The 25398-nt window shown below is 43.1% G+C and overlaps 2 protein-coding genes across 2 annotated transcripts in view; both read right to left on the minus strand.

The window, feature by feature from the left end:
* The window catches only part of FANCD2 (FA complementation group D2), a 146395-nt gene extending 125122 nt beyond the window's left edge, over positions 1-21273 (minus strand). Inside the window, 10 exon segments of the mRNA XM_030570879.1 lie at positions 293-335; positions 337-399; positions 1017-1116; positions 3427-3532; positions 6273-6360; positions 10304-10428; positions 14947-15025; positions 16618-16670; positions 18698-18764; positions 21194-21273. Coding sequence (XP_030426739.1) covers positions 293-335; positions 337-399; positions 1017-1116; positions 3427-3532; positions 6273-6360; positions 10304-10419 — 516 coding nt within the window. The 5' untranslated portion in view covers positions 10420-10428; positions 14947-15025; positions 16618-16670; positions 18698-18764; positions 21194-21273.
* Positions 21132-24351, minus strand: LOC115655436 (Fanconi anemia group D2 protein-like). Its single transcript, XM_030570880.1, has 3 exons — positions 24249-24351; positions 22830-22897; positions 21132-21297 (listed from the first exon to the last, which is right to left on the minus strand). The coding sequence occupies exons 1-3, from the start codon at positions 24337-24339 to the stop codon at positions 21160-21162; spliced, it is 297 nt and encodes a 98-aa protein (XP_030426740.1). The 5' UTR covers positions 24340-24351; the 3' UTR covers positions 21132-21159.
* Between the last annotated feature and the right edge of the window lie 1047 nt (positions 24352-25398).

The following is a 25398-nucleotide window of genomic DNA, read 5'->3' on the forward strand; positions in this document are numbered from 1 at the left end:
AGCACAAATTTACCAAAAAGTGCTCATTTTAAAACACGCTCTTGGGCTTCACCAGTGCCTCAGGTCCTCACATTGTAGAACAAGGCTTGTACTGCTTACCCACAGTCTTGGGAGCACTTTGAGATTTACAGCTGAAAAGTGCAAAGCATCAATACCACAGAAAAAGGTTAGTATCAGTACTTTCAGGGATAAAAGTGTAAACACTAGATAGTTTGTGACACTACAATTGCAAGTGGGGAAATCTACAGTTAATGTTCTAAACCAGAGAAAACCCTGGAGAGCACAATCTGACCTTAATCCAAGCTTCAGAAATGCCTTTCTGAAATCTCACAGCCACTTATCACATCAAAAAGGAGCTTGACACAGTTCTGGCTGCTGCTCACTTGGCTTGTGGAGGAACTGCAAACAACCAGAGAGGAACAGAATTGCTCATCTGTTATGTGAATCTTGTCATAAAAGGTACCAGTCAACTCAGCGCTAAGAGGAGCAGCTGCAGCAGCACCTGCTAGAAGGGAGACGACAGTAGGATGGAGTGAAAGCAATGCTGGCTGGAATCACAATAAAGGCAGTGGCAGGTAGGAAGAGATTGTGTGCCGCAGCAGCACCAGCCAGGATCATGTGGTGGCAGAGGGACAGGGATGAGGTGGGCAGTGGTGCTATTCCTGGGTGCAAATGCCAGTCAGGGTGATGAAATCACAGTAGCACAAGCCAGAATGGATGTGCCAGCACAGCTGCCAGGGTGTGGTGCTGGCTGGAAGAGACACTGCAGTGGGACAGTGGAGGGTGCCATCTAGACAGGATATGGCAGCAGACACAGGGATGTGGCTGCAGTGATGCTGGCTGGAAGGGACACTGTCTGAAGCACTGAGGATGCCAGCAGAGACAGCACAATGGGCAAATGATGCTAGTGTATGTAACTAAACCAACTGAGAAGTCTCAGAAATTAGAATTAAAGTCCTTTTGTCCCATCTTTCCCATGCAGAAACCAAGTAGAATCATGCATACAATGCAAATACCTCGTTTGTGGCTGGCTTTTGAGCTTGCTCTGAGAAGACAGCATCTGCAGAGGTAAAATACATGACGACAGATCCAAGTTCTTGCGAAGGGCAGAAATCACCTGCAGAACACAGTCATTTATAACAGATAAGCAAATTTGTTAGAGCATTTTTACAATCAATAGATAGATTTGAGGGATAGAGAAAGGTGGAAGAAAAATAAAGACAATTCTGTAGAATCCCCAGAGAAAATATTACAGACCATAACGAGGTAAACTGATTGTGACACTGCACCCCATATTCATCATAGTGATATGATTATGATATAATTATATGATGCATTTTCTACAAGATGTGTCATGTGAGGTGTTCTTTGGAAAAGCTATAATTTGTTGAATATGATTATCCTATTGTATCCATGTATAATTTTTGTATCTGGAGTTATGAATATTGACTATGTATCTGTATTTCACATGTGGTTACACTGGGTGACACCCACTAGGCAAGATGCTTCCAGTCTAGGGCCTATTCAAGGTAATGGGCCATTAAGAGAAATAATAGGCCTTAGAAGAAGCTTATCCCCACCTGGTGAGCCTTCCTAGGAATGCTACAGACAGCCTATGAATTAATGGCTGCTATGGCTCAGCAAGGCATGCACGGTCATGTGACTAGATCACATGACCTAAATTCCTGTATTTTTCCCAAACTGGTCTGGGAATTTAGCTTGAAATAAAGGGTTCCTGCCATATGGAGAGAATATCTAAAGGTGGGGAGTGACATCATGATTTGTTCTTCACTCCCGCACAACTCAATTCTGAAAGAAGCTCTGGAAGACAAAAGATTGGAACAGGGAAGGGAACCAAGCTGCAAGGCAGATGCAGCTTGTTGCCCTAAGAATATGCTGTATCATCAGTCAGGGTGAAAAGTTGCTCATTCAAACCCCATCTATCTAATATATTAGGTTTAGCTTGCATTTTTGTTTATTGCTAGGTAGTCTGCTTTTGGTCTGTTTGCTATCACTTATAATCACTTAAACTCTATCTTTCTATAGTTAATACCTTTGTTTTATGTTTTATCTTAACCAGTGCAATTTCAGTGAGTATATGGGAAAATCTCCACTTGGTAAACAAAAGCTGTTGAATATCTTTCCCACACTGTGAGAAGAGCGAGTTAATTAATGAGCTTGCATGGTACAGATCCTGTGCAGAGCAAGACGGTATAATTCTGGGTTTATACTCCGGTAGGGGTGCAAGGCTGGGGAACTGGAAGAAGTTGGCTGTTTGCCCCATGTTGGTCCATGAGTGGGCTTAGGTAAAGCACCAGGTAACTCAGTTGGGTGTGTGGTGCCATCTGCTGTTGTGTTGGGTGTAACAGGGCCTGGAGAGGCTAGCTGAGTCACCAGCAGAGCAGTTGTGAGATAGGCCATCCCAATTGAATGTCAGGGGGCACAGCAGTTCCAGCAGCTCCCAGACTGCACCCTGGGAGTGACAACCTCCCCACACTGGTCCTTGAGGAAAAGAGAATTGGGGGAGTGAAAGGGAATAGGGTTTCAAGTTACCCCTTCTAACAGTCTCAGCCAAATGATGATCCTGGGGACAGCAGGGGCAGACATGGGGAAATGGCCCAAGGGAGAAGAGATGACTGTTTCTTTAAGGGCCAAGAGCCAACAGCCTTTCAGCGTAGGGTGGGGCAAGGCTCCACTCCCGATCAATCATCTAAACCAATCGAGACAAACACATTGGGGATGGGGGGGGGAGAGGGGGAGATAGCACTAAAAGTTCCTGTTCTCACAGTGAAAGGGGAAAATAAAGAGGAACTGTTTGCCAGGGACCATCAGCCCCAGGAGGGAAAGGGGTGATTCACAGTCCCTTCCCAAGGCTGTGGAAGAGGGATGGAAAAACAAAAACACACTGGGAGGAAGGACTATTGCTATCAAGGTTTGTGTTGAGATAATTTTATTTTGAAAAGACTTTTGCAGTCAGCCTAGCTGGAGCTGGACCAGGGAAATTTCAAGGACCTGCAGCAAGAGAGACACAAAGAGGGGCGCAGGATGATAAGTCCACCACCACAAGAATTTCATGGAAGGCCCTTTAAGAAGATTCCTGTCACTTTCTGTAAAACATATTTTAAAAAACAAATGATGATAACAAAGGGGCTGAAAAATACCAGAGCACCGGAGGAGCTCTTAATCCTCATGCTTCAGGGCATAAGTGAATCAACAATGGGGGTCAGGAATAATTTCTTATGGTGTTTAGTAACGTGGAGTATTATTAGAGTATTTCACCTTCTCCTGAAAAATCAGGCATTGATTCTCTGCCAGGCTAGACACTGGACTACGTTGCCCATAGGTTTATACCAGCATGCCATTCCTGGGGTTCCCAAAGAATATTCATTTGTACATTTCCTCTCTGTAACAGAGTAAATACAGTACCCTCTACTGCATCCACAGCTTTGATGTTATGTAGAATGATTTGATTACTACAGGCAAATCTTCCAATTTTACAGCAGGCACAATGATCAATAGCAGACTGCCGCACCTAAAGGGAAAGAGCAATAATGTGTCATGGGTAAGACTGGGGTTGCCAGGGAGATGTAAAATTTATTCTAGAGCACTAGCACCCCTTTGGGGACACGTAAATAATTAAAATAGTCTTTAATACACTCAAACAACTAACCTGCATTGTGCTCAGAAGCAACCTGAACATGAGATTTGTACCATTCAGCACGAACATAGGCTCTGGCTGGAAGAAGCCATTGTACCTCACCTCCATTCGACATTTTCACCCTGCTGTACAGTTTATCTTGCAGGTGTTGCCTTGACAATGAGGTGACACTCATAAAATGACTGCCCAGTCAGCAGAGGACATGTACTGATGCTGTATCAGCAGGGATTCATTCTGAGAGGGGGGTTGCAGAATGGTGCCACTTGTGCCTTCTTCAGCAGCAGTTCAGTATTAATAAAAGACAAAATAAAAATACAGATACTAAGCCAGTGCCAAGTCACTGAATCTCCCTCAGCTAATATACAGGAAGAAAGGCTTGCTCTTCATTTCAAGCTCTTCCTCCCAGCCACTTTTCCAAGAAATCATGATCCACAGGGGGTCCCTTTAAACAGCCCAATAGTCAGACAAGCAGCAGATGTCATCAATATAAACTCTCCTCTCTGCTCCTTTGCCTCCATGTGCAGCAGCATCTCTGACAGGCAGCCACACAAGCCTGTTTACAGACTGTAAGCTGGTGCCCATGCCGTAGTGCCACACTTGGTTAGACAGGGAATGGCAGTCGTCTCAGATCGAACGGTTCAATTAGTCTGCCCTTCTTGGTCTGGGTCTCCATAGTTTCTTCTGGAGGCAAGGACATTAATTTCTGTCCCACTGGGGTGTACAGGCTTCCCCTTATGGTTGGCAGGGGTTATCTGGTCCTTTCCTAAAGGGGCCTGGAACCTCCTTTGGCTTTTAAGTCTCTGTTAAGGGGTTGGTAGGGGAACTCAGGCACACCCACTCCACTAGATTCCAGCTCAGGACCCTTAACCCAGGCAAGCCGGCAGAATCAGTCCTTAACAATTTTCCTGCAATACTCTGAGCTCCTTCCTACTTCCATTGGCTCTGTAGGCTTCTGCGGCCCGTGGCGCTGGTCATCCATTCTTTGGGCTGTTGTCACTCTGGGGAGGCTTCTCACCAGCTTGTTGGCAGGACCCTCTTTCTCTGGCCTGCTTTCTCCTCTGGCAGCCACCCCACCCTTCTGCTTCTAAGCTCTTTTTCTCCCCCAGCTGCTGTGAGGCTGCCAATCAGCACTGACAGGCAGTTCTTGCTTTAATTTCTTGGTTATCAGGCCAGCATGGGTTCTATACACCCCCATGACACAGACCTTTCTCTCTTTTTAACTTGAGATGCACAGTGAAATTTCCATAATGGGGAAAGGTGACCAGTGGTTCTGAACAGAGACTGGTGATATTTAATAAAGATCCTCAGAAAAAAGTGGTGAGCTATGAAGTGGCATCATTTGCAAATGAGGAAAAATCATTCCCAATGGCTGGGGAGAATTTACCATCACTGACAATTTTTAAATCAAAATTGGATGATTTGCTAGAAGATCTACTCTAGGAAATATTTTGGAGAAGTTCTCTGGCCTTTGTTATACAGGAGGCCAGATTAGATGATCACTATAGTCCCTTCTGGCCTTGGAATCTATGAATCTATAAAAAAAAATTATTTAGAATAGGCAAGGCTGGAAAAGATAGCGAGGAACTTCTCAGGAAGTAGGGTAACACCATCATGGCAAGGTAAGGGAATGGGCAACATGATTGTCAATGATATTTAGTGCTGACAAGTGCAAAGCAATACACATTGGAAGGGATATTCTGAATACTCATATGTTGCTGGATTCTAATTGACTGAAGCCACTCAAGAAAAGACACCTGAGAATTCTTGTAAACAGCTCAATGAAAACTGCTGATCAATGTCAGTGATGGTCAATAAAACAAACAAGATGTTTGGATGCAAAGCAAGGGGCTAGAGAAGAATATGGAATGTTATATAAATCAGTGGGATGCTCTCACCTAGAATACTAGATTATATTCTGGTCACCACATGTCAAAAACTAAACAGCAGAGATAACAAGGTTTTGGAAATGGGCAACAGAAATGATCAGAAGCTGAAGTGAATTCCATATGAAAACAGCCTGAAAAGACGGAGTGTTTAGTTCAGAAGGGACATCGTAGAGTGACACAAAATAATGAAGATGGTAAGTTGCGTGCTCCTGTTCACCATTTCTCATAATACAAGATCAAGGGGACAGTCAGTCAATTGAATTGAAGGGCAACAAATTTAAGATGGATAATTCTTATTTTTTTTAAATAATCTGTGGAACTAGGTGTCACAATAATATCACTGAGGTCAAGAGTTTAACAGGATTCAAAGGGTTAGGAAATTTACATGTATAATGAGAACATCCATTTACAATAGACAGGGTAAAAACAATAAGGGAAAAAAGCCCTTATGTTTCAGGGCATAAACAGTTGCTAACTGAGAATGGTACATCCTCTGAGAACACTCCGTTGCATTATAGCCAGAAAATCTCATATAAGTCATCCTCAATTCATTGCTTTCTCTCAAGAACAATTTTATATAATAGGCTTATAGATTCAAATGACTTTCCTGCCACCTTTCCCACTTTGGCTGGCACAGAAAGACTCAAAGGAGCTGGTTTTAACACAACACTTGGAATGATCAGAGCAGTTCTAATATTTACACTTCAGTTTAGTAGAGAATCTCTTACCTCAGCCAAAAGTCCTGCGTCAAGATCCAAACTGGAAAGGGCATCCAAGATCGGAACAGTTAGGCGACTGTCCCGTTTTAACAGCTGGCTGATACACAAGAAAAATATTGCAGACAAATAATTAAAAGTTTTTTATTAAGTGGAATTATGCAATTATAAAATGCTAGCAGTTTCTCCACTCACTCTAGAATCTCTGCAACAGTGACAAATATACGCCAGGGGCATTATAGAAAATGATTACACTGGAAAAGATTGCTTCTCTCTGAACACAATCAATTTGGGACCACTATAATTGAAGTGGACATGAAGACGAGTAAAGTTTACTATTTCTCATCGTTAGTTTGGGCAGGACTGGGAGCAATGCCTAGCACTTTCCAGTATAAGCCTCAGTTTTAAGGTGGAGCAAGGACTTGAAATTTGACAAGGACTGGTCCTGGGGTCAGTGAGATGCCTTTTACCACCCCATAAAAATCCACCCAGATTTGGCTAAATTATAAAGCTCTGAAAATCACCCATTTGCCCATGCTCAGTAGAGATTTGTTAGAGGCTTCGTTCTTTACATTTCTGAATGTTCCATGTTACTGAGCATGCTCTGGTCCCACTGACCTTCCACATGGCCCAGTCATGTTCTCAGGCCCAGCCTCCTACATCGCGGACCCAGAGTTAGAGCATCAGGCCTGGCCGACACTTAAAATCAAGGTTGACATAGCTATATCGCTCACAGTTGTGAAAAATCCACACTCCTAAGCAAAATAGGAGTTGACCTAACCCCCACTGTAAACGCTGCTAGGTTGAGCGAACACTTTGAGGAAGTGGTGTTCCTATAGAGACAGAAAAGCCCCTTCTGTCAGTGCAGGCTGCAACTACATTGTGAGGTTATGCATAGCTATGCCAGTATAGGCCCCATAGTGCAGACATGGTCCCAGACAGGACATAAGCACAACAACAGCATCTTTCCCTTTGGCTTGTGGGGAAAGTGCACTGAGCAGGGAGCCACCTTCCACTGACTGGTGTTAATAACGTATTGAATTTCATAGTCTGTTACAGGGGCATGAGGACTTGCCCAATAAACACAGTAAGAGACAGGCAAGTATTATAACCCATATTTCACTGAGTGGTGGCACAAGGTCATTACCAGTGCTGTCTGTAACCAATAAACTCGCTACCCTCCAAAGCCAGGAAAAGACTTCACAAATCTTGATCCCAACATTACTCTGCTGTCTTGTAGACAATTACGTAAGATACTATGCAACTTGCAAAGTGTATGTTGTGTTCCCGCAGGTGGTTGGTGCACATAAGTGTTAACAGTATTAGGCCGTTACCATCTATTCCTTTAGCTCAAGCAGAAAAAATCTGTGCCGTGGCGCTAAAGGTGCTTGGTTCAAAATACGCTGATGACCCAAGCAGGGGTCAGTATGAATCCATATGATGGAATTTCTGTTTTTTCAGTTTCTTTTTAAAAACACATATGAAGTTGCATACAAAAAAACACCCAGCACTAAAAGAATGTTAAGGTTACTCAGCCAAGCAGTCAAAAGCTGCCTGTGCAAACTTAATTCTGCCATCTTGTACATACACATTATTACGTATTTATTATTATGAATTATTTTTATTGCAGTAGCACCTAGAGGCCCCAGGTGTCCATTGTGCTAGACATTATATGGAGGTACAAGACAGTCACTGCCCACAAAAATTTAGTCTAAGGCCATGTTTTTACTAGGAAAAAAGGTGTATGTTTAACATGTTTTAGCTAACACATTAACTACCATGTGCTGGTACAACCTGTCACAGTGCTCTCTTCTGGACAGTCACCAGTCTGCAGTAAGAGACCCATGCATGAGCCCCATGTGCTTCTAAGCCCCGTGTCTAGTCACTGTTTCTGGCACTGAGTTTCTAGGACACACTCCCAGGCACAGACCTCTTGTCTGAGCCCTTCCTTAGATCATGGGATGATAGTCCAACCACACTCATCCCCAAAACCAATGTCTCAGATCACCCAAGCCCTGCAATTGCTTTGACATGCACTCCCTGAATTCCACCTGATTGCTGGCACACTGGCTTCTAATTCAGCCCTTTCAAGAAGATGGCAGGAAAGATAGATTTAGCAAAGGACGTTTTTAACCATAGTCCCTTTACTCTTAGAATGCAATAGTGTTATAGATCTTTAAAAACAATGTTCTAAACGCACTCTCCCCTTAGTCTGATCTCACGCCTTTTGTGAGTCCAGAGTCTTGCCAGTGTTTCAGTCTAGGCAGAGCCCCTCCTGCCTTCTCTCTTTCCAGCCCATTCTGCTTACATGTTGCGGTGACCAGCCCACCTTCGTAGAGAGCCCCCATCTTAATATAGGGCTGATCTACACTACACAGTTAGGTTGACCTAAGGCAGCTTACGTCAACCTAATTATGTCAGTGTGTACACTATAGCCATGCTCCTGCCGAAGAAAGTATCTCACTCCACCGACATAACAACTTCACCTCCACGAGAGGCTTATGCTGGTGTAGTTAGGGCAACACAATATCTGTGTAGACGCTGCATTACTTACATCAGTTGTTGGTTGTCTTGCAGGAGCCATGAAATTGACAAGAAGACCGGGCTGCTAAAGTCCAGCTGCCTCCATCTCCCCTTGAGAGCTGGGTGGCTGGACCCCTCTCCCGCCTGAGAGCTGGGGCAAGAATGGACCCTGCTCCCATTTGGGAGCTGGGGAGGTGGGAAACCTCAGGTGACTTCCCCCACTCCCAGTGGGGAATGAGGGGGTGGGAGGAGAGAGAGACAGCCCACTGTGAGCCCGGGAGTCTGTGGAGCAGCCAAGGTCCCAACAGGGAGCTGCCTGCGGAGCTGAGAGACCGGGCTCTACTGCCCCTCTTAAGTCAGTGGAAGCACTCCTGGTGAGGATGTGCACCACTGACCCAAGGAGGGTAGTGTGGACATGTACCTACATTTCTTGTGTAGACTTACCCATAGTCTCTAACTGCTTCTGCAATGTGCTCAGTCTGAGAAATTCCAACTCCTTTCCCCACCACAATTAGGTGTTGATGTAGACAATCCATTGTTCCATGTGGATGATCCAGTATTTAACACACATTAAAGTTGATGGCCCTAAATTGCTCTGATTGTTTCTCAGTCATAGTTCTGTGCCTGGATAGAACCCCATCCCCATTCTCCTTCCTTTCTCCCCCTTCCCATCGCTATCCCCACCCCTCCACCCTCAAACCCTCCTGCTATTCTGCAGAAACTGACTGGCTGAGGGAGTGGGGAAGTGCCACTCCAGAACTAACTATGGACCGCCTGGGGCAGGGAGACACCAGAGCACATGGGTACAGACTCTGAACTTGGAGTTGCTTGGAGGAGAGCCAGCTACTGCACTGGTGCTTGCGAAACGGGGACTCTTACAGACACACAGCCTGGGGACAACAGGACTGCTGAGATAGCACAGCAAGACCCAGCAGTTTGAGCTCACAGCACAATACCAGCATCAGAGTGCACGGACAAGTTGGACTGACCCAAGCAGGGCTTGCATTGGCGGGGGGAAGGGAGTCTGGGCATGTGTCTAGCTAGGCTCAGGGGTGCTTGCATAGGGATAAGGGATTCTGTGTAACTTGTGCCAGACAGCCTGACCTGGATTACTCCTGGCTTTGCCTGAGTTAGAAAACATGTTCTTCTATGTTGACCATGGTGCCTGATCTAGGAGTTAACTCTGACCCCACAGGATGAGAGGATTAATGTTGTGCAGAGACATGTGACTGGGACCTGGGAATGCCCCCCATCTGACAAAGTCACTCAGATAGGTGTCTCACACCCTTCTTGAGCAAGGCAGTGTCTGGGATACAGCATAATAACCTGCCCCAGGGCAAGATTAGACATATGCTCAGCCCCTACAACAAAATGGATGTCCTACACCAAAATGGAAGATACAAAACAAAGTGGAGTTCACAATTTGATAAAGACATATCTCACTTCTGGAGCACTCCGTAGCTGGGAGTAAAGCATACACAGTGAAGAGGATAAGAGACCAGCATGAGTGTCAGCCTTACCTAACCTCTCTGGCAACTTCACTTTGCTGGGAATCCTCCAGGATCTCTGGCAAGCTGGTAATAATGTCATGCTGGATTGTTGCTGGAGAAACACTAACCATCTGCATTAATTTCATGACGAGATCCTGCAGAAGAGGGAAACATTGGGATATGACAATTTCATCACCACCACTACAGCAAATTGAAAAGGAACATGGCCTTCTCACTAACCATCAGCAAAAACCCAGCACATTTTCACAGCAATGACATTATAAACACAATGTCCTATGCTTATACTGGACACAGCCATAACATTGGTCTACAATTTTGAGAAGTCATCTGCTTCAGAGATAAATGTGAGTATTTATTATGTATTTGATGTGCTGAATTCAAATATGACAATTTAAAACAACTGATTGGCTACTGTTTCTAAGAATATTTAAGTTTTTACATTTTATGTCTATGTATATTGTGTAGATAGTAGAGTTTTAATCATAATTGTAAACCTAGGTCTTTTCATTGTGTTTATGGTTATGGTTGCTTTACATGATAATATTTCACCTGTCCTGTTTATATAACACTTTAAAAATCAGCAAAAGGGTTATATAAATAAAATTGATTATGAAACAAAAGGCAAAAAAACTATTATGTACATAGTTTAGTTCTATTCAGTGTCTACTCGGCGCTTCGTTGGCTTGTCTCTTGTATTCATAAATGGAGCATCTCTTGTCACTGTCAGCAATAGCCTGCAAGCATTGATGGGCTCCATTTGCCCTGATAGCCTGCCAGGAGATTCCACTGCTATAGTCTGGAGCCAACAGCTCTGCCTTACTCTTGGTAGTTCCAAATCCCTGACAAGGTCATTCAGTTCACCTTGTGTTATGAGGTGTGGTTCAGAGGAGGAGGATGTGAGAAAATGTGGGTCCTGTGACATTGATGGTTCGGACCAGAAGTTTCATCCTCTTCCTCTTCCTCGTTTGACTCAAGTGAGAATGATACTGATGCATCAGGAACCGGCAGTCCTTCTCCGTGGGGTACTGGGCGTATAGCTGATGGAATGTTTGGATAATGTACAGTCCACTTTTTCTTCTTTGACACACCTTTCCCAACTGGAGGCACCATGCAGAAGTAACAATTGCTGGTATGATCTGTTGGCTCTCCCCAAATCATTGGCACTGCAAAAAGGCATAGATTGCCTTTTCCTGTTCAACCACTGGCAAAGATTTGTTGCACAAGTGTTGCAGCATATGTGTGGGCCCACCTCTTGTCCTGATCTCCAATTTTGCAGCCAAAATAAAGGTGATAGGCTTTCTTTACCATAGTGGTTATACTGCGCTTTTGTGATGCAAAAGTCACTTCACCACAAACATAGCAGAAGTTATCTGCACTGTTCACACAAGTATGAGGCATCTCTGCTCACTTTGGCTAAACAGAAATGTGTCCCTTTGCAAAATCAAACACTGACAAATAAGAGTACGACACTGTATGATTTCTAGAGCTGATATAGGGCAATTTGTTCAGCAGAGTGATGTAAGCTTCGTTATGATTGCATCATCCATGACTTCTAGGAATAACATGATGCAATTCATATCATGTATGATGCAATACCAGCTTCAGCTTGCATCATTCATTGTTTTGCCTAAAAAGCAAGTACTGTCCAAACCCAGTCATAGATTTATTCATAGATCCAGTCAAAGATGTATTTTAGTCATTTCTGGTTTAAATTGAGATCTCTTCCCTTTATAACTCACATATCCTCCGCCATTCGCAAGTCAAGGGTCGTATATACTGACCCAATAACATATCTAGAGCCAATCAACAATTTTAAGCATCATTTTCGTTCTCAGTGACCCAGAATTAGTAAAGTTGGACTACATTTATTTCAGAAGCATTTTGGCTGTAGAGCAGTGTAATCATTGTCCTCTTGATTGACCACATTTAAATAATGATGATACCTAGCACTTTTCATCAGTAGATCTCAAAGCACTTTACAAAGGAGGTCATTATCCCCTTTTTCAGATGGGGAAAACTGAGGCCCGGGGAGGTGAAGTGACTTGCCCATAATAACCCTGCAGGCCAATGGCAGAACTGGGAACATAACCCAGATCTCCTAAGTCCCAGTCCAGTGCCTTCTCCACTAAGCCAGATGACCATTTAAATCACACTGTGATTTTTAAAGCATTGCATATTTTGCTGTTAAAACTCCAATTATTTTGCTGGGAAAAGGAGACTGGAAGATAAAAATAACCAAGCCTTTACAATTGACAGCAACTCTCTTTCATTCAAACCACTATGGGACAGTTGCTCTCATTTATTAGTAATGATAGTTGGGTACTGAGTAATCAATAGACTGTTCTAAAAAAAGAAACAGAAGGAAGCACAGAACACAGAAAGCAAGAACAATTATACGGAATCCTTCTCTAATTCTCTACCAGACTCCTTCATCCTCATTTACCTCTTGCCCATCTAAGCAGCAGTTCTCAAATGTGCTGATGGAACTGTCAAATCAAGTTAGCTCTTCAGGTTCACTGACATCCATTCTTTTCAGTAACAAGGCCAGGCAGTTACACAACAATGAAGTTCTTCAGTTCAAAACAACTTAGGCCATGTCTACACTATAGGCACTTGGCGGCATAGATACGGCACCATAGCTATGCTGCTGTAAGCCTGTAGTGCAAACACAGACCACAGCAATGGAAGGGGTTTTTCCACTGCTGCAAGAAGTCCACCTTCCTAAGTGACAGTAGCTAGGTTAATAGAAGCATTCTTCCATCAGGCTAGCTGCGTCTATACTGGGGGTTAGGTCAATATGGAATTTTCATACCTCTGAGCACCTTGGCTACATCAACCCAAGTTTTAAGAGCAGACTAGGCCTCAGATCAAGGCTCTTTAAATGAAACAAGTCAATATGCCCCTGACTCCCATTGAAGTCAATGGGAGGTCTGTCACTTATTTCATTAGGAGTTATGTCAGGCGCTAACTCCAGTACGGACTCCTGAGTGGGTGTTTCAAATGCACAGCTAACATTCGAAGTCCTCAGGCTACAATCTGAATGGTCTGCCAGGAGGAAATAAGGAAAATAAAAAACAGTCCTAATTTTGAGTTGTCAGGGGACTGTCCCTGCAAATCTAAAGGGCCTCTTGCCAGCAGGTGATCTTGTCTTTGCTGTGGGGTAGCAGGGAGTGGAACATGTTCCTTCCTGACATCCGTTATTGTACATTTTCTCCTACATTCAAGAAACACTGCAAGACATTTAATGGTCAAAGATATCTTTAGTATGATCATAGTTGCTCCATACTTATACCTTCCCCCACTATTTACCTCACTGACCCACAACAACAACTCTAGTAATTTGATGCCTGAGCCTGTATCCTTACTTACCTTGGGTGAAATCCTGGCCCCACTGAAGTCATGAGGAGTGTTGCCACTGACTTCAATGGGGCCAGCACTTCACCCCGGACTTAAATTAGACTAATTCACAAGGACTACAGGATTAGACCCTTAGTCTGTACATATTAAGGTTTGGCCTGCATTAGAACAGTTGCACTGGTTCAACTAAACCAGGGGTCAGCAACCTTTCAGAAGCGGTGTGCCGAGTCTTCATTTATTCACTCTAATTTAAGGTTTCACGTGCCAGTAATACATTTTAACATTTTTAGAAGATCTCTTTCTATATGTCTATAAATAAATAACTAAACTATTGTTGTATGTAAAGTAAATAAAGGTTTTAAAAATGTTTAAGAAGCTTCATTTAAAATTAAATTAAAATGCAGAGACCCCCAGACCAGTGGTCAGGACCCAGGCAGTGTGAGTGCCACTGAAAAATCAGCTTGCATGCCATCTTTGGCATGTGCGCCATAGGTTACCTACCCCTGAACTAAACTGTCTTTAATCTGGTTAAATCAGGGCAAACACCTAATATAGATGCAGACACATTGAAATCACTTTAATCCTCACTTAAATCCTCATCTCTTCTATATCTAGTGTTCTCAGCCATTCAAATGTTTACGATTTGTATTAGATGGGGCTGTTCTGCATTCCACAACTTACACATGCGAGGTATTAAAAATTTCCCCAATATCTGTGGGGTTAACACATCTTCATATTGGGACAGTGCATCATGACATTATGCTTTACAAGAACAAGCTGTCAAGCACTTGGATAAAATAAATTAGTACTGGAGAACAAACTTTAATAGATTGGAACTTCATATATGGTACACCTGAAACTTCATAAAGATTCAGCTAAGAAACCAAATATAATTTACAGGGCATTTCCCTTCACCTAACTGTCCTAACTTTGTGGACTAGACTTTTTGTCCAGTCCTCTTTATTCCCTAGATTCTCCTTTGGCCCTCTGCTTTGGGAGGGACACATGCTATTCCACATGCTATCATTATCATCAAAATTTCTATCAGCCCACATATTAAGATCTGCAGGTCAAATCCTAAGATTCATAATGGCTATTGTCATAAACCGTTTGAATATAGTATTAAAAGAGAAAGCCCTAGGTTTTCAACATGTTTTGGTTGTTTGACCTCTCCCATACTTTTTCAGTATGTGCTTGTTATCACCGACAAGCAAAATAGTTCTCTTATCCCATCTGAGGATGCTCAAAGAACTAAATGAAGAAAAGATACTGCTGACTGCACCATTAGTACTTACCTTGCTGTCAAGTATTTTGTCAAGCCATTTAAACTGATTGACAATAAGCCGAGGGAAATTGGTTCCAAAGGTGCCAACACTGAAACATCAGAACAAATGAAATACAAGTCAGTTGAAGTTATCCTACCGACAGAGCCAACACCAGTCTCACTGTTAAGGAAGACTGTTAGAGAAGCCAAAGCTGGAAACAATGTAGAATGACTGTCCATTTTTCTCCAGATTCATTATTTTCCTGATACATGGTTACCCACCATGGTGCTAGACTTTGAAACAATAGCATTCAGCTAGAGGAATTGGTTTTTGTTTTAAATATTAAACTAGTTATGATGTGGTGCCCGTGGACAGAATGAAAGTATGCAAGGCAAATTCAGCTAGACAGAGAAAGATCATGTATTTACCAAAATAAAGGGCATGGGGAGAGAAAAGTGCAACTGTACAAAATGCAAAACTGCAGCAGAGGCTCTCACTGCTAGCTCTCAGTTAGTAAAGGAATTTCTGCTAAATATTTTTCAAAACTATGGAGATTAGCAGGCTTTCATGGATTAGCTACCTGCAAAATTTCATTTACAACCACTGCAGATTACAGTACAAAGTAGGGCGAACTATTCACAGTTCTCACTTCCTAAGCATCCAGAAACCAACGGTTATGAGTGTGTCACCCGAGATCGAGCCTCAACACCACAAGCATTCTGGCATGCAAATGAGCACTCAGTGTGACTTAGCTTCAGGCCTCCTCTATCCACAAATAGCTTCAAAACTGGATTAGTGAAGAGAGTTCTAAAGCTCTGCCCACACTACAGCAGAATCCAGGCTAGCCATAAATATGTTTAGCCCATGTAAACATTAACAGAGTTTGTAAGTATGATATTGTAAACATGTGTAAGAAACAATTTTTACATTAATATTTTCATAAATAAATGTTAGTGGAATATTAATATAATTTAGTTTAACTGATCATTTGCATATTTTCAAAAACTTTTTCTCTACCTTGTTTTGTAGCTTGTATGAGAGCAACTTTAAATATAAAGTTTAATTACATTTTTGAAGGGGAATTTTCTAGTTGTGGTTGGTGGTGGGCTATTTGTAGTTTTGTTTTTGTTTTTCCAGGAGTGTGAAATAAGAAAAAACGGAAATCTGAAAATTAAAATCACACTGTTGTAAAAAGTTACATGCTGATAAGCATACTCCTGAACTATGTAAGAGTGGGGAGTCTTTGCTGTAGAGTTCCCGAGTCTCACAGTACAGGGGAATTTGGAGTTTTTGAGGTGAATTGCTGAAAGGGATCTCAGTTCTTTCAGATCTAAAAGTCACTGTTGTGTCCCAGCAGAGTCCAGAGTACCTTTTAATTCCACTCCCATAATGCCTCTGCCTTTAGTCTTGTACTGGGCAATATACCCAATGTAAGCACCAATAGCCAGTGAATGCACACCACATCAGGGGGAATTCCCCATCTTTAGGCTTGTCCTCTGCTATGTGCTGCCCAATTATGTTGAGCGCTGAGTACTATATAGTACATTGCACTCTCCCTTCCTCAGATTCAGTGTTTTCCCAAATATGTAAATAAGGTCATTTTGGTCAAACTTTAGTCATTGATTAAAAGCAAACACCTGGGATCACGCTCAACAGACAAGGTTTCAGTTCAGGTCAGAGAGAAGATATTAAGACACTCACGTATCAAAAAAGAACTCAGGAAGCTTCTCCAATAACAATGTTATAACAGCAGGCTAAAACAGAAAAGGGAAAAGGCAGTATTATGCTGCTGATTTTTTTTTTTTTAGACTGTGCTCGTGCTCAGAGGCCCCATTCAGCACTGAGCCCAGTGCCTTAGGCACTGCATGTACACAGAGTATAAGGGACCCAAAAGCATGAACAAGAAACTTTGCTCATTGGAATGTTCCTCTCATGAGCACAGACAGAACACACACAGCGTGCAAACCAGAGGAAGATTCCTGCAAAGTGGAAAACCTTAGTAGTTAGGTGCACCCCTAGACCAGAGTCACAGAGACTGTGGAGCCTATTCACCTCTCACCTACAGGAACAAAGACACATAAACAAGGCCGCTTGCTTGCTAGGTTTAAAGTATCAAGCAAAATAACTCAGGAGTGGCAATGAAAATTAGTTAAAAAAACTGTATGTGAAGCCACACTCCCTTCCCCAGACTCCATTATGTAACCTCTCCTGGAGGCATCAGAAACAACCACTACAGTAAGGCTGAAAAAAGTTTCTATTTTAACTCCCTATTTTCACACACACTTTCTATACAAAACACTCCCCTTCGTCGCTCTAATTTCTCTACTTAGCCTCCGCCCAAACAGGATTTTTCAAAATTTATTTAAAAACAACCATCATTAAAATGTTTTTGAATTACAAGAGGATTCAAAAACGAGAAACATTTTCCCTCCTGGCTCCTGATAAGCCCTGCTCACAGTGTGCAGCAGCCTGTAGCAAGGCAGTTACTGCCCTCTGCCTCAGAGACTGTTGTGTGCACATACGATTAACAAAGTGTCTTGCAAGGAAAGGCTCTGTTAACATGAAGCATTGTCACAATACACTGTGCTTCATAAGCTTTGTTCGTGGGACCATGTGCTAGGAAAGTAAATCAGAACAACTGAATGGTAATGACTAGGTAATGACTTCTAGAGGAAGAGTATAAGCATGCAGTATGCTGCAAATGAGACTGGCATTGCTCTTGCAAGGTAGTGGAGGAGGACTCACAGAGCCTTCCAATCCAATAAGCTTTTGCACAAGGACTAGGCATAATCATAGTCCTGTGCTCCCCAACATAGTAATTGCTTCCTCCTAGTGCCTTCAGGGAACTAGCTACAGTAGAGGGAGCAGAAAAGAGACAGGGACATGGTCCTGCCCCCCTTCCACACCAGCCAATACAGCTAGCAACTGTGGAGGAGGGAGCAAACTGCCCCAAGGCAGTGGCACAAACATGAGCACTCTCCTGAAGTTAAATACATTTTGCTAGAACCAAAGTAATTAAGGGATTAACAGATGTAAATGGGTATGGATTCTTTGCTCTTAATGTACATGTTATTACTAAATAAAGATGAAGGGTACATTTGTACGCACCTGGCTTGGTTTGGGCATTGTACATATAATATTCCTAGGGATTCCAGAAGCTTTGGTCAGGGGCAGCTCATTTACAGCTCTCACAAAGATAATCCCTTGTGAGGCTTTCAAAACTGTGACAATGGGGGCCGTAGAGATACCTGATAAAGAGAAGAGAATTTTTTATAGAAACCTTTCCTGCTTTCTCCAATGGGGGAGCGGACCCTCCTCACAAAACCCGGTAAGTTCCATCTGGGCGACTGCATGGTAGGATTCTCACCAGCCCCACGTTCCCCAGCATGGAGTGACAGGGCCCATGGCCTAGAGCAGCAATTGATCAGCAGGTCTCAAGATTAGAGAGTAAAGGCTGAAGCCTGGAATACGGATGTTGGGGCAGTCCTTCATGTCCTTATCAATCCTCTTCTCTTGCCTTCCTGCCAACCCTCCATTGATTCTTTCCTAGTCACATCCCTCTTTTCTGACCTTTCCCTTTAAACCGGTAGAGCTGTGTTGTAAAGCTCAGGACTGGAAAAGCAGGGGAGCTAGTCTGCACTGAGGAGCATCAACAGATTTGTGCATATTAGTACTTGTCTGCAGTGTGACCAGCTCTATCAGTCATCTACTTTCGTAAGCATTAGATGTCCCCAAATACATTGTCACAACTGAAAAGAAGAATATGTTAAAGTGTCCTTACCTGTAAAGTCTCAATTCCAAGCAGTAGTAGTTAATAAGGCTTTCACCAGTATGAATGAACCAAATTTCTGCCCCAAAAAAAATGTTATTGTTAGGAAAATGCATGATGTGAGCACGTTGCTTTTGTCCAGCAGAGATTAAAACGAACATTTACTTAAAATTACAGCAGTATCCTTTTCCTATCAAAAACAAACCCTCAGTCAAAGGAGGGAACCTGGTCAGGGTGCTGGTGGTGCTTGTGGATTTAACTCCTGAATCTTGCTGTATATGGCAGTGGGGAAATAGCTGTATATCAAATATAACCCTGCATTTCCAGACCCTCCCAAAGCTTAGGGCTCTTTAGAAGTGTCTATAAAAATTTGTGGTTAGGCACTAGATGCAGTCAGTTTTAATACTCTTCCAATTTTACTATTTTTAACTATTGTTATTTAGACCCTGTGAGACAGGCAGGTCTCAGAGCCAGGCTCCTGGCCAAGGTCAAGTGTCTAGACTGCAATTTTTTAGCCCTGCAGCCTGAGCCCCATGAACCTGCATCAGCTGACCCAGTTTCAGAGACTCAGTGCCGTGGGTTTTTTAATCACAATGTAGATTTACCCCGAGAGTCCTCTTTGCACTGAGATCACCCTCTGTATGGGAAGAACTGGCTTTGTTCGAGGTATCATGCTATGCCCTGGCACCAGCAACTCTGCCAAGCCTCCACTGTCTATCATACTAGCACGGTCCATGTGGAAGCAAGTGGACAAACTAGAGAATGAGAAGAGAGGTGAAATGAATTTCTACTAACAAATCTGGGGACTCAGAAACTGACTAGATACATTTGAGAGAGGAAGATGATACAAGCTACACATTTCTTCAGTCCTAGCAGAGCTATGGGAAAATCTGAGTTGGAGCCATAGCAACAGCTGAAAACTCAACTGCAAAGCTCCAAAGGGAACTCTTTGCCTGACTGCAGTCAAAAGAACTTACTAGAAGGGTCCCTCAGAAAGACCAAAACCTGTCTTACACTGGAAGCTGGAACTTGAGAGGGATTCCCGAGTAGTGGTACCATAAAGAGTTTCTCTCGACTAGGCCCAGTTGTTCTTGGGAATAGCCAGGGGAAATTTTAGAGGCATGAACAATAGTTCATTTAAATTATAAATCAGCCTTGCTCATTTCCAGCTCAAGCTCTAGAAGGAGCTTTGGCTGGGAGAGCTGAGCCTTTGGGGTTTTCCTAGATTTTCTGAAGACACTATTTAAGCAGATGATCTCCACCAAGTCTTGTGGATTTTCTGTCAGACCTGAACTCGCTGTCCTAGTGTACCCCTACTCCTAACTCCCCAGTGTCTGCTCTTACCACGGTTCCTGGAGTATAATCAGGGAGGGCCAAGAAAAGGTATTGTACCACTCCAAAAGTAATTGCTTGTGGCCCAAGTCACCACCTAGACAACTAGTATGCCCAAGATGCTGCACCTTTAACTTACTGTTATTTAAGTGCCATTCCCCTGTCTAGCCATTCCTTTGCCTGAGGGATGGATCCTGTCATTGAGCATAAATTCATAAATTGGAAAGATTCAGAAAAAAGCCATAAGAACGATTAAAGGATTAGAAAACGTGCCTGATAGTGGTAGACTCAAGGAGCTCAATCTATTTAGCTTAACAAAGAGAAGGTTAAGGGATGACGTGATCTCAATCTATAAGTACATACATGGAGAACAAATATTTGATAACAGGCTCTTCAATCTAGCAGAGAGAAAGTATAACAAATCCAATGGCTGGAAGTTGAAGCTAGACCATTAAGACTGGAAATGAAGAATAAACAGTGCTAATTAATTACCATTAGAACAATTTACCAAGGGTCATGGTGGATTCTCCATCACTGTCAATTTTTAAATCAAGGTTGGATGTTCTTCTAAAATATCTGCTCTAGGAGCTATTTTGGGGCAGGTCTCTGGCCATGGGTTTATACAGGATGCAGATTAGATGATCACAGTGGTCTCTTCTGGCCTTGGAATCTCTGGCTGTCTATATTAAGTGCTAATGATTCCCTGCTCATGCGCACATACTTTGTGCTAGCTCTCATCAAGCTAATGGAAGTATAAATAGCAGTACAGCAGTGGTAGCTAGGGCAGTGGCAGCAGAGGCATGGCTTAGCCATTCTGAATACAAACCTGCCTGGAACTGGTGGATACATACTTGGCATGGCTAAGCTGTGCCTCCACTGCCATTACCCTTGCTACCAGGCTACACTACTATTATGCTCAGGCTAGCTCAATGAGAGCTAGCATAAGTCTGCACATGCGAGCAGGGGAATCAAACCCCTACCCTGTAATGTAGGCATCGCTAAAGAATCTATGAAAGTACCCGTGGCTTAACAGAATGGCTGCTAACAGAATAACCCTTCTATCTATGAAAGTACATCTGGTTTAAAAGAATAAACCCTTCTCCCCACAATCAATTTTGCATTGTTCAAGCAGAGCCTAACTCCTAGGGGCAGGGAGAAAAATGCATTTTCTCTGACCTCGTACCCTCGCCTCGCACTGGAGCACAAGGCAGAAGGCAGTTCCTGAACTGGTCTCTGTCCTTAATGTGAGTTTCCAAGCCACTGACAAACTCCTGCACAACCTGCAGAGAAAAAGGGAAAAGTCAGCCACTGACTGAGTAGGAACCCTGATCACCCACTTTCCTTTAGGATGGGCTATGTGTGCAAAGGATGAGGGGGAAGAGGAGCTCTGTGCTAAGATAGCCAAGGAGCACTCAGATGGACAGGAAGCTGCAGGCAGAGATAAACTAGAGGGGAAGCAATACAATGGGCATCTTAGAGATACAGCATAAAACCTACATTACAAACTAATTGGGAATTGAGGAGTTCATAAAATCAAAAAGTTGTTAAAACTGAAAATCTCAAAATTGCTGTATCTCTGGTGCAGTATGGTGCACCGCATCACTTTCTGCTTGTCCTTTAAGCTGCTGAAAAGCTCTTTCAAAAGCACTAAAGGCCTCAGAATATGAAGAGATGTTACCTGTTCTTCCTCAGCATCACTTTTGTTATATGATTTTTTTCCTGTCTCGAAAAATGGATCATATAACTGGTCATTTGTGAGACTGGTGTTGGTAAAATCGAGGTTCTAATGTACTCTGATATAAACAGCCTGCAAATAAAATGCTGGTCACTCTACAAACTCACTCTAAGGTGAAAGGTTCAAACCCCCTTCATCTGCTTGAAAAGGGCTGAGTCCCAGCTGTGACTTCTCCCACTGCAACTGAGAGCATGGTGTCCAATACAGCAAACAACAATGTCCAAAAATAATTGTGATATTGAAACAAGTAGCCTCAGGAGTTTCATATTTGGTCTGGCTGTTTGAGGTGGGGACAAGGAAGAGAGGAAAGAGAAGGGAAAACTCTGGCAATATGAACACACTTAAACAAGAGTGACCATTCTATACTGGCAGCTAACAGGCCAATTACTTACAGAACATTGAACTGACAATTTTCCATTCAAAAGGTAAGCTTCCCTCCTCCCTTTGCATGTGTCTTTGTCTCTTGCATCCTTTGGATTTCAGTTATCTCCCAAGTCATATTTTCTGGCAGTGTATGCCTGAGGAGGAGGCCAAGATGGGCAGAATAGGGGTCATGGCCATGGACACAGATGTGCAATGCTTTGTCCTGGAATTGTTCAAGGCGACTTTAGCAGCATGGAAGCCAGATGAGCTTTGACAGGTGCAAGTGCAGATTGCCTCCAATCAACCTATTAGTGGCTGGTGAGTCAGACATGATAGCTCAAAAAAGATGGAACCAGAGCAGAAGGGTGATGGGAGCCAAGGGGAGAGGGGAAAGGTTGAGCACAATTTGGGGATTGGTGAGAGGGGGACAGACAGGCATCTGAGAAGAATGGGCCCAAGAACAAGCAGCAATATTGCACCTATTTGTACTCAGGAAGGTGGCAGAAGAGGATTGGGGCCATTAGGATACTACTTGAATTGGGCTATATTTGCCTACCTCTTTTACTTGACACATTCCGCACTGCCAATTTGGGTGTGCAAGCAGCAATTAGCCTATGTTAATAGCCTATTAGCATAGGGAGCGGCCATACAGCCAAGTAGCGCACAGATTTTAAACACTGGCTTCTGATGAAATTTGTGGTATCAGCTACATACACGTGGATAGAAAGGATGCTTCCTCAAGATCTGGCAGAGTTTCTTCTGGAAGGTTGCTTGATCCACAGCTAAGGAGAAAGTCAAGAGTAAATCATTTTAGTCATGCAACATACATGTTAGGTCATACATTTTAGTCATGCAAACTTCACAGTATTTCAGCACCAAATACAGTTGCTTTGCAGATTACAAGCAGCTACCCCGCTGGAGTTTACAAGTTCACTTCATCTAGAGTGCCCAGTTAACAAAAGCCTGACAGTATTACTCACATTCCCTCCATCATGGCAAAATTGAAGCAGCTCTGATGAAATTTAAAGAAAAACCAATGTGCAGCCTTCCCAGTCTTGCAGTCGGTTGTATAGCTCACTCCTAGTATGGAGACCCTGCCAGCCTATTCAAGAACACAAACTGGGGAACCAAGCAGCAGGGAAGGGATCCCCTTGGTTTTCCTTGTGTCCTAATGAATACAGCATGATTAAGATCTTTCCCCTCCAGCTCAAATCCCTAACTCCTGTACTACTAAAGAAAAACCATTCAGCCCAACAAGATACGACAGCAGCTCTTCAGCAATATCAGACTGCTCTGTCCCCACAAGCACACCCTATATTTCTACTGTTCCAGCCACTCTAAAGAGAAGCAGCAAGTCTCTGCCAGAACCACTTTAGTTCGTCCAGCAGCCAGTAAAAGGGAGCCACTGTGAGAATATTAAAATATGCATCATGAGGATGTTAAGCTTGCAATGCGCCAGACACAAAGTACTGAATGAGAAACTTGACTTGGGATCCCCATGTGGCAATGAAGCTTCTGCCAAGTCCAAAAAAACAACAAAGTGGCTAATTCAAAATAATGCAACCACTTCTTCAGAACTGCTGACAGCTGTGCTTGAGCTGGGAGAGGAAGGGGAATGGTGGTTTCCATTTGAAGCTCTCTCACTTTAGTGCTCCTGCCTTCGCAGCTAAACCCCATAATATTTAAAAATAAAATCCCTGCTTTCACCCATTTATGTAATGGGTTAATAAGGAAATAGGAGAAAACATTAAAGCAACTCCCAGAGCCTTATCTCATTTAATCCTTATCTGTACACTTACCATCTTCCAGCATTCTCCCAGCGCGGCCCATGTATGTATACCTCAGAAAAGTGGAAGCAGTGTGCAGCAAATAAGGCAAGTAAGGATTTACTCACTGAACAACAGAGATCAAAATAAAGTTTAACAGCTGCCTCATTCACTGCACATGTCCACCCTGCATATTGAATATGGCAGAAATCATGTAATTCAATAACGCGCATGAGGCTGACTTTAACTTTGGCGCTTCCTGAGTTGAGTGCTTTATTCTGACACCCTAAACTCCTTTTAATCTTGCTTTTTGGATAGATATATACATCCACAGCCACAAACACAGCACAGAGTGCTAAATCCATACCTATGTCATTCTGTCTCTCCCCAGCATTCAAAGAAAATTCCTGCTGTTTTGATGAGCTGTACAAAGACGTTATCATTCTCCACCACTCCATCTTCGGCAGAGGTCTTCTCCCTTGCAAGAGATCCGAGATTCTTTGTTTTCTGAAAAAGCAAGGCTTATTATTGTAGGTTAAACAGATGCAGTAAGGAGTAGGGTTCCTTAGGAGAATTCACTAACTCAAAATAAGCCATACCTTCAGATATTCTGTGAAGAGAGGCATTACCTTTGAGGGTCAGACGAGTGGTCTATCCACTCCGCTGCTGTCTCTGACAGTGATCAATAGCAGACATTTAGGAGGAAGATATAAAACACCTAGGTGTGCATTACCATAGCATAAGGGGAAATCTCTTACTAGCCCCAGCTGGTGGACTGTTCATGACCTAAAGCATCTGGTTTAATACCAAGATTTTCTTTAAAGTCACTGTCACCATTAACAAATTACTGACTGAGCTTGGAAGACGTTGCACTCAACTTGATGGCATTTCTCTGTCTGTCTGGTGAGGCAACAGCTGTGCATCTCTCTCTATCAGTGTTACAGAGGGTGGACAATTTATGAGTTTACCCTGTATAAGCTTTATACAGAGTAAAATGGATTTATTTGGGGTTTGAATCCAATTGGGAGCTGGGTATCTGGGTGCTTGAAAGAGGTGACCTGCTAAGCTGTTTTCGATTAAGTCTGTAGCTTTGGCGGCGTGGTTCAGACCCCTGGGTCTGTGTTGCAGCTGGCTTGCATGTCTGGCTCAACAAAACAGGGTTCTGAAGTCCCAAGTTGGCAGGGAAAACAGGTTCAGAGATAGTTTCAGCACACCAGGTGACAGTCCCAAGGGAGTCACTGTGATCCCTCTGAAACCTGTCTATAAGGCAATCACTTTTGAATACACATTCAATCAATTCTAACTCATCAATGCTAAATTGGGAGGAATGGGGAACATATGAAGCACCTGCTAGCTCTTAGCACAGACATAAACAATTGCAGAGGTGCTTGAGGCTATCAAACAACAAGCTGATGGCACTCATTAATGCCCTTCCAGCAAAATAATACCCCATCTCAGCTCTGCCCATTCTCCCAACAGAGTGTAACATGTCGGCACCCTGCATGACGTGTGTAAGC

The sequence above is a fragment of the Gopherus evgoodei genome, chromosome 7 (genome assembly GCF_007399415.2).
Source record: "Gopherus evgoodei ecotype Sinaloan lineage chromosome 7, rGopEvg1_v1.p, whole genome shotgun sequence".
NCBI classification, from domain to species: domain Eukaryota; kingdom Metazoa; phylum Chordata; order Testudines; family Testudinidae; genus Gopherus; species Gopherus evgoodei.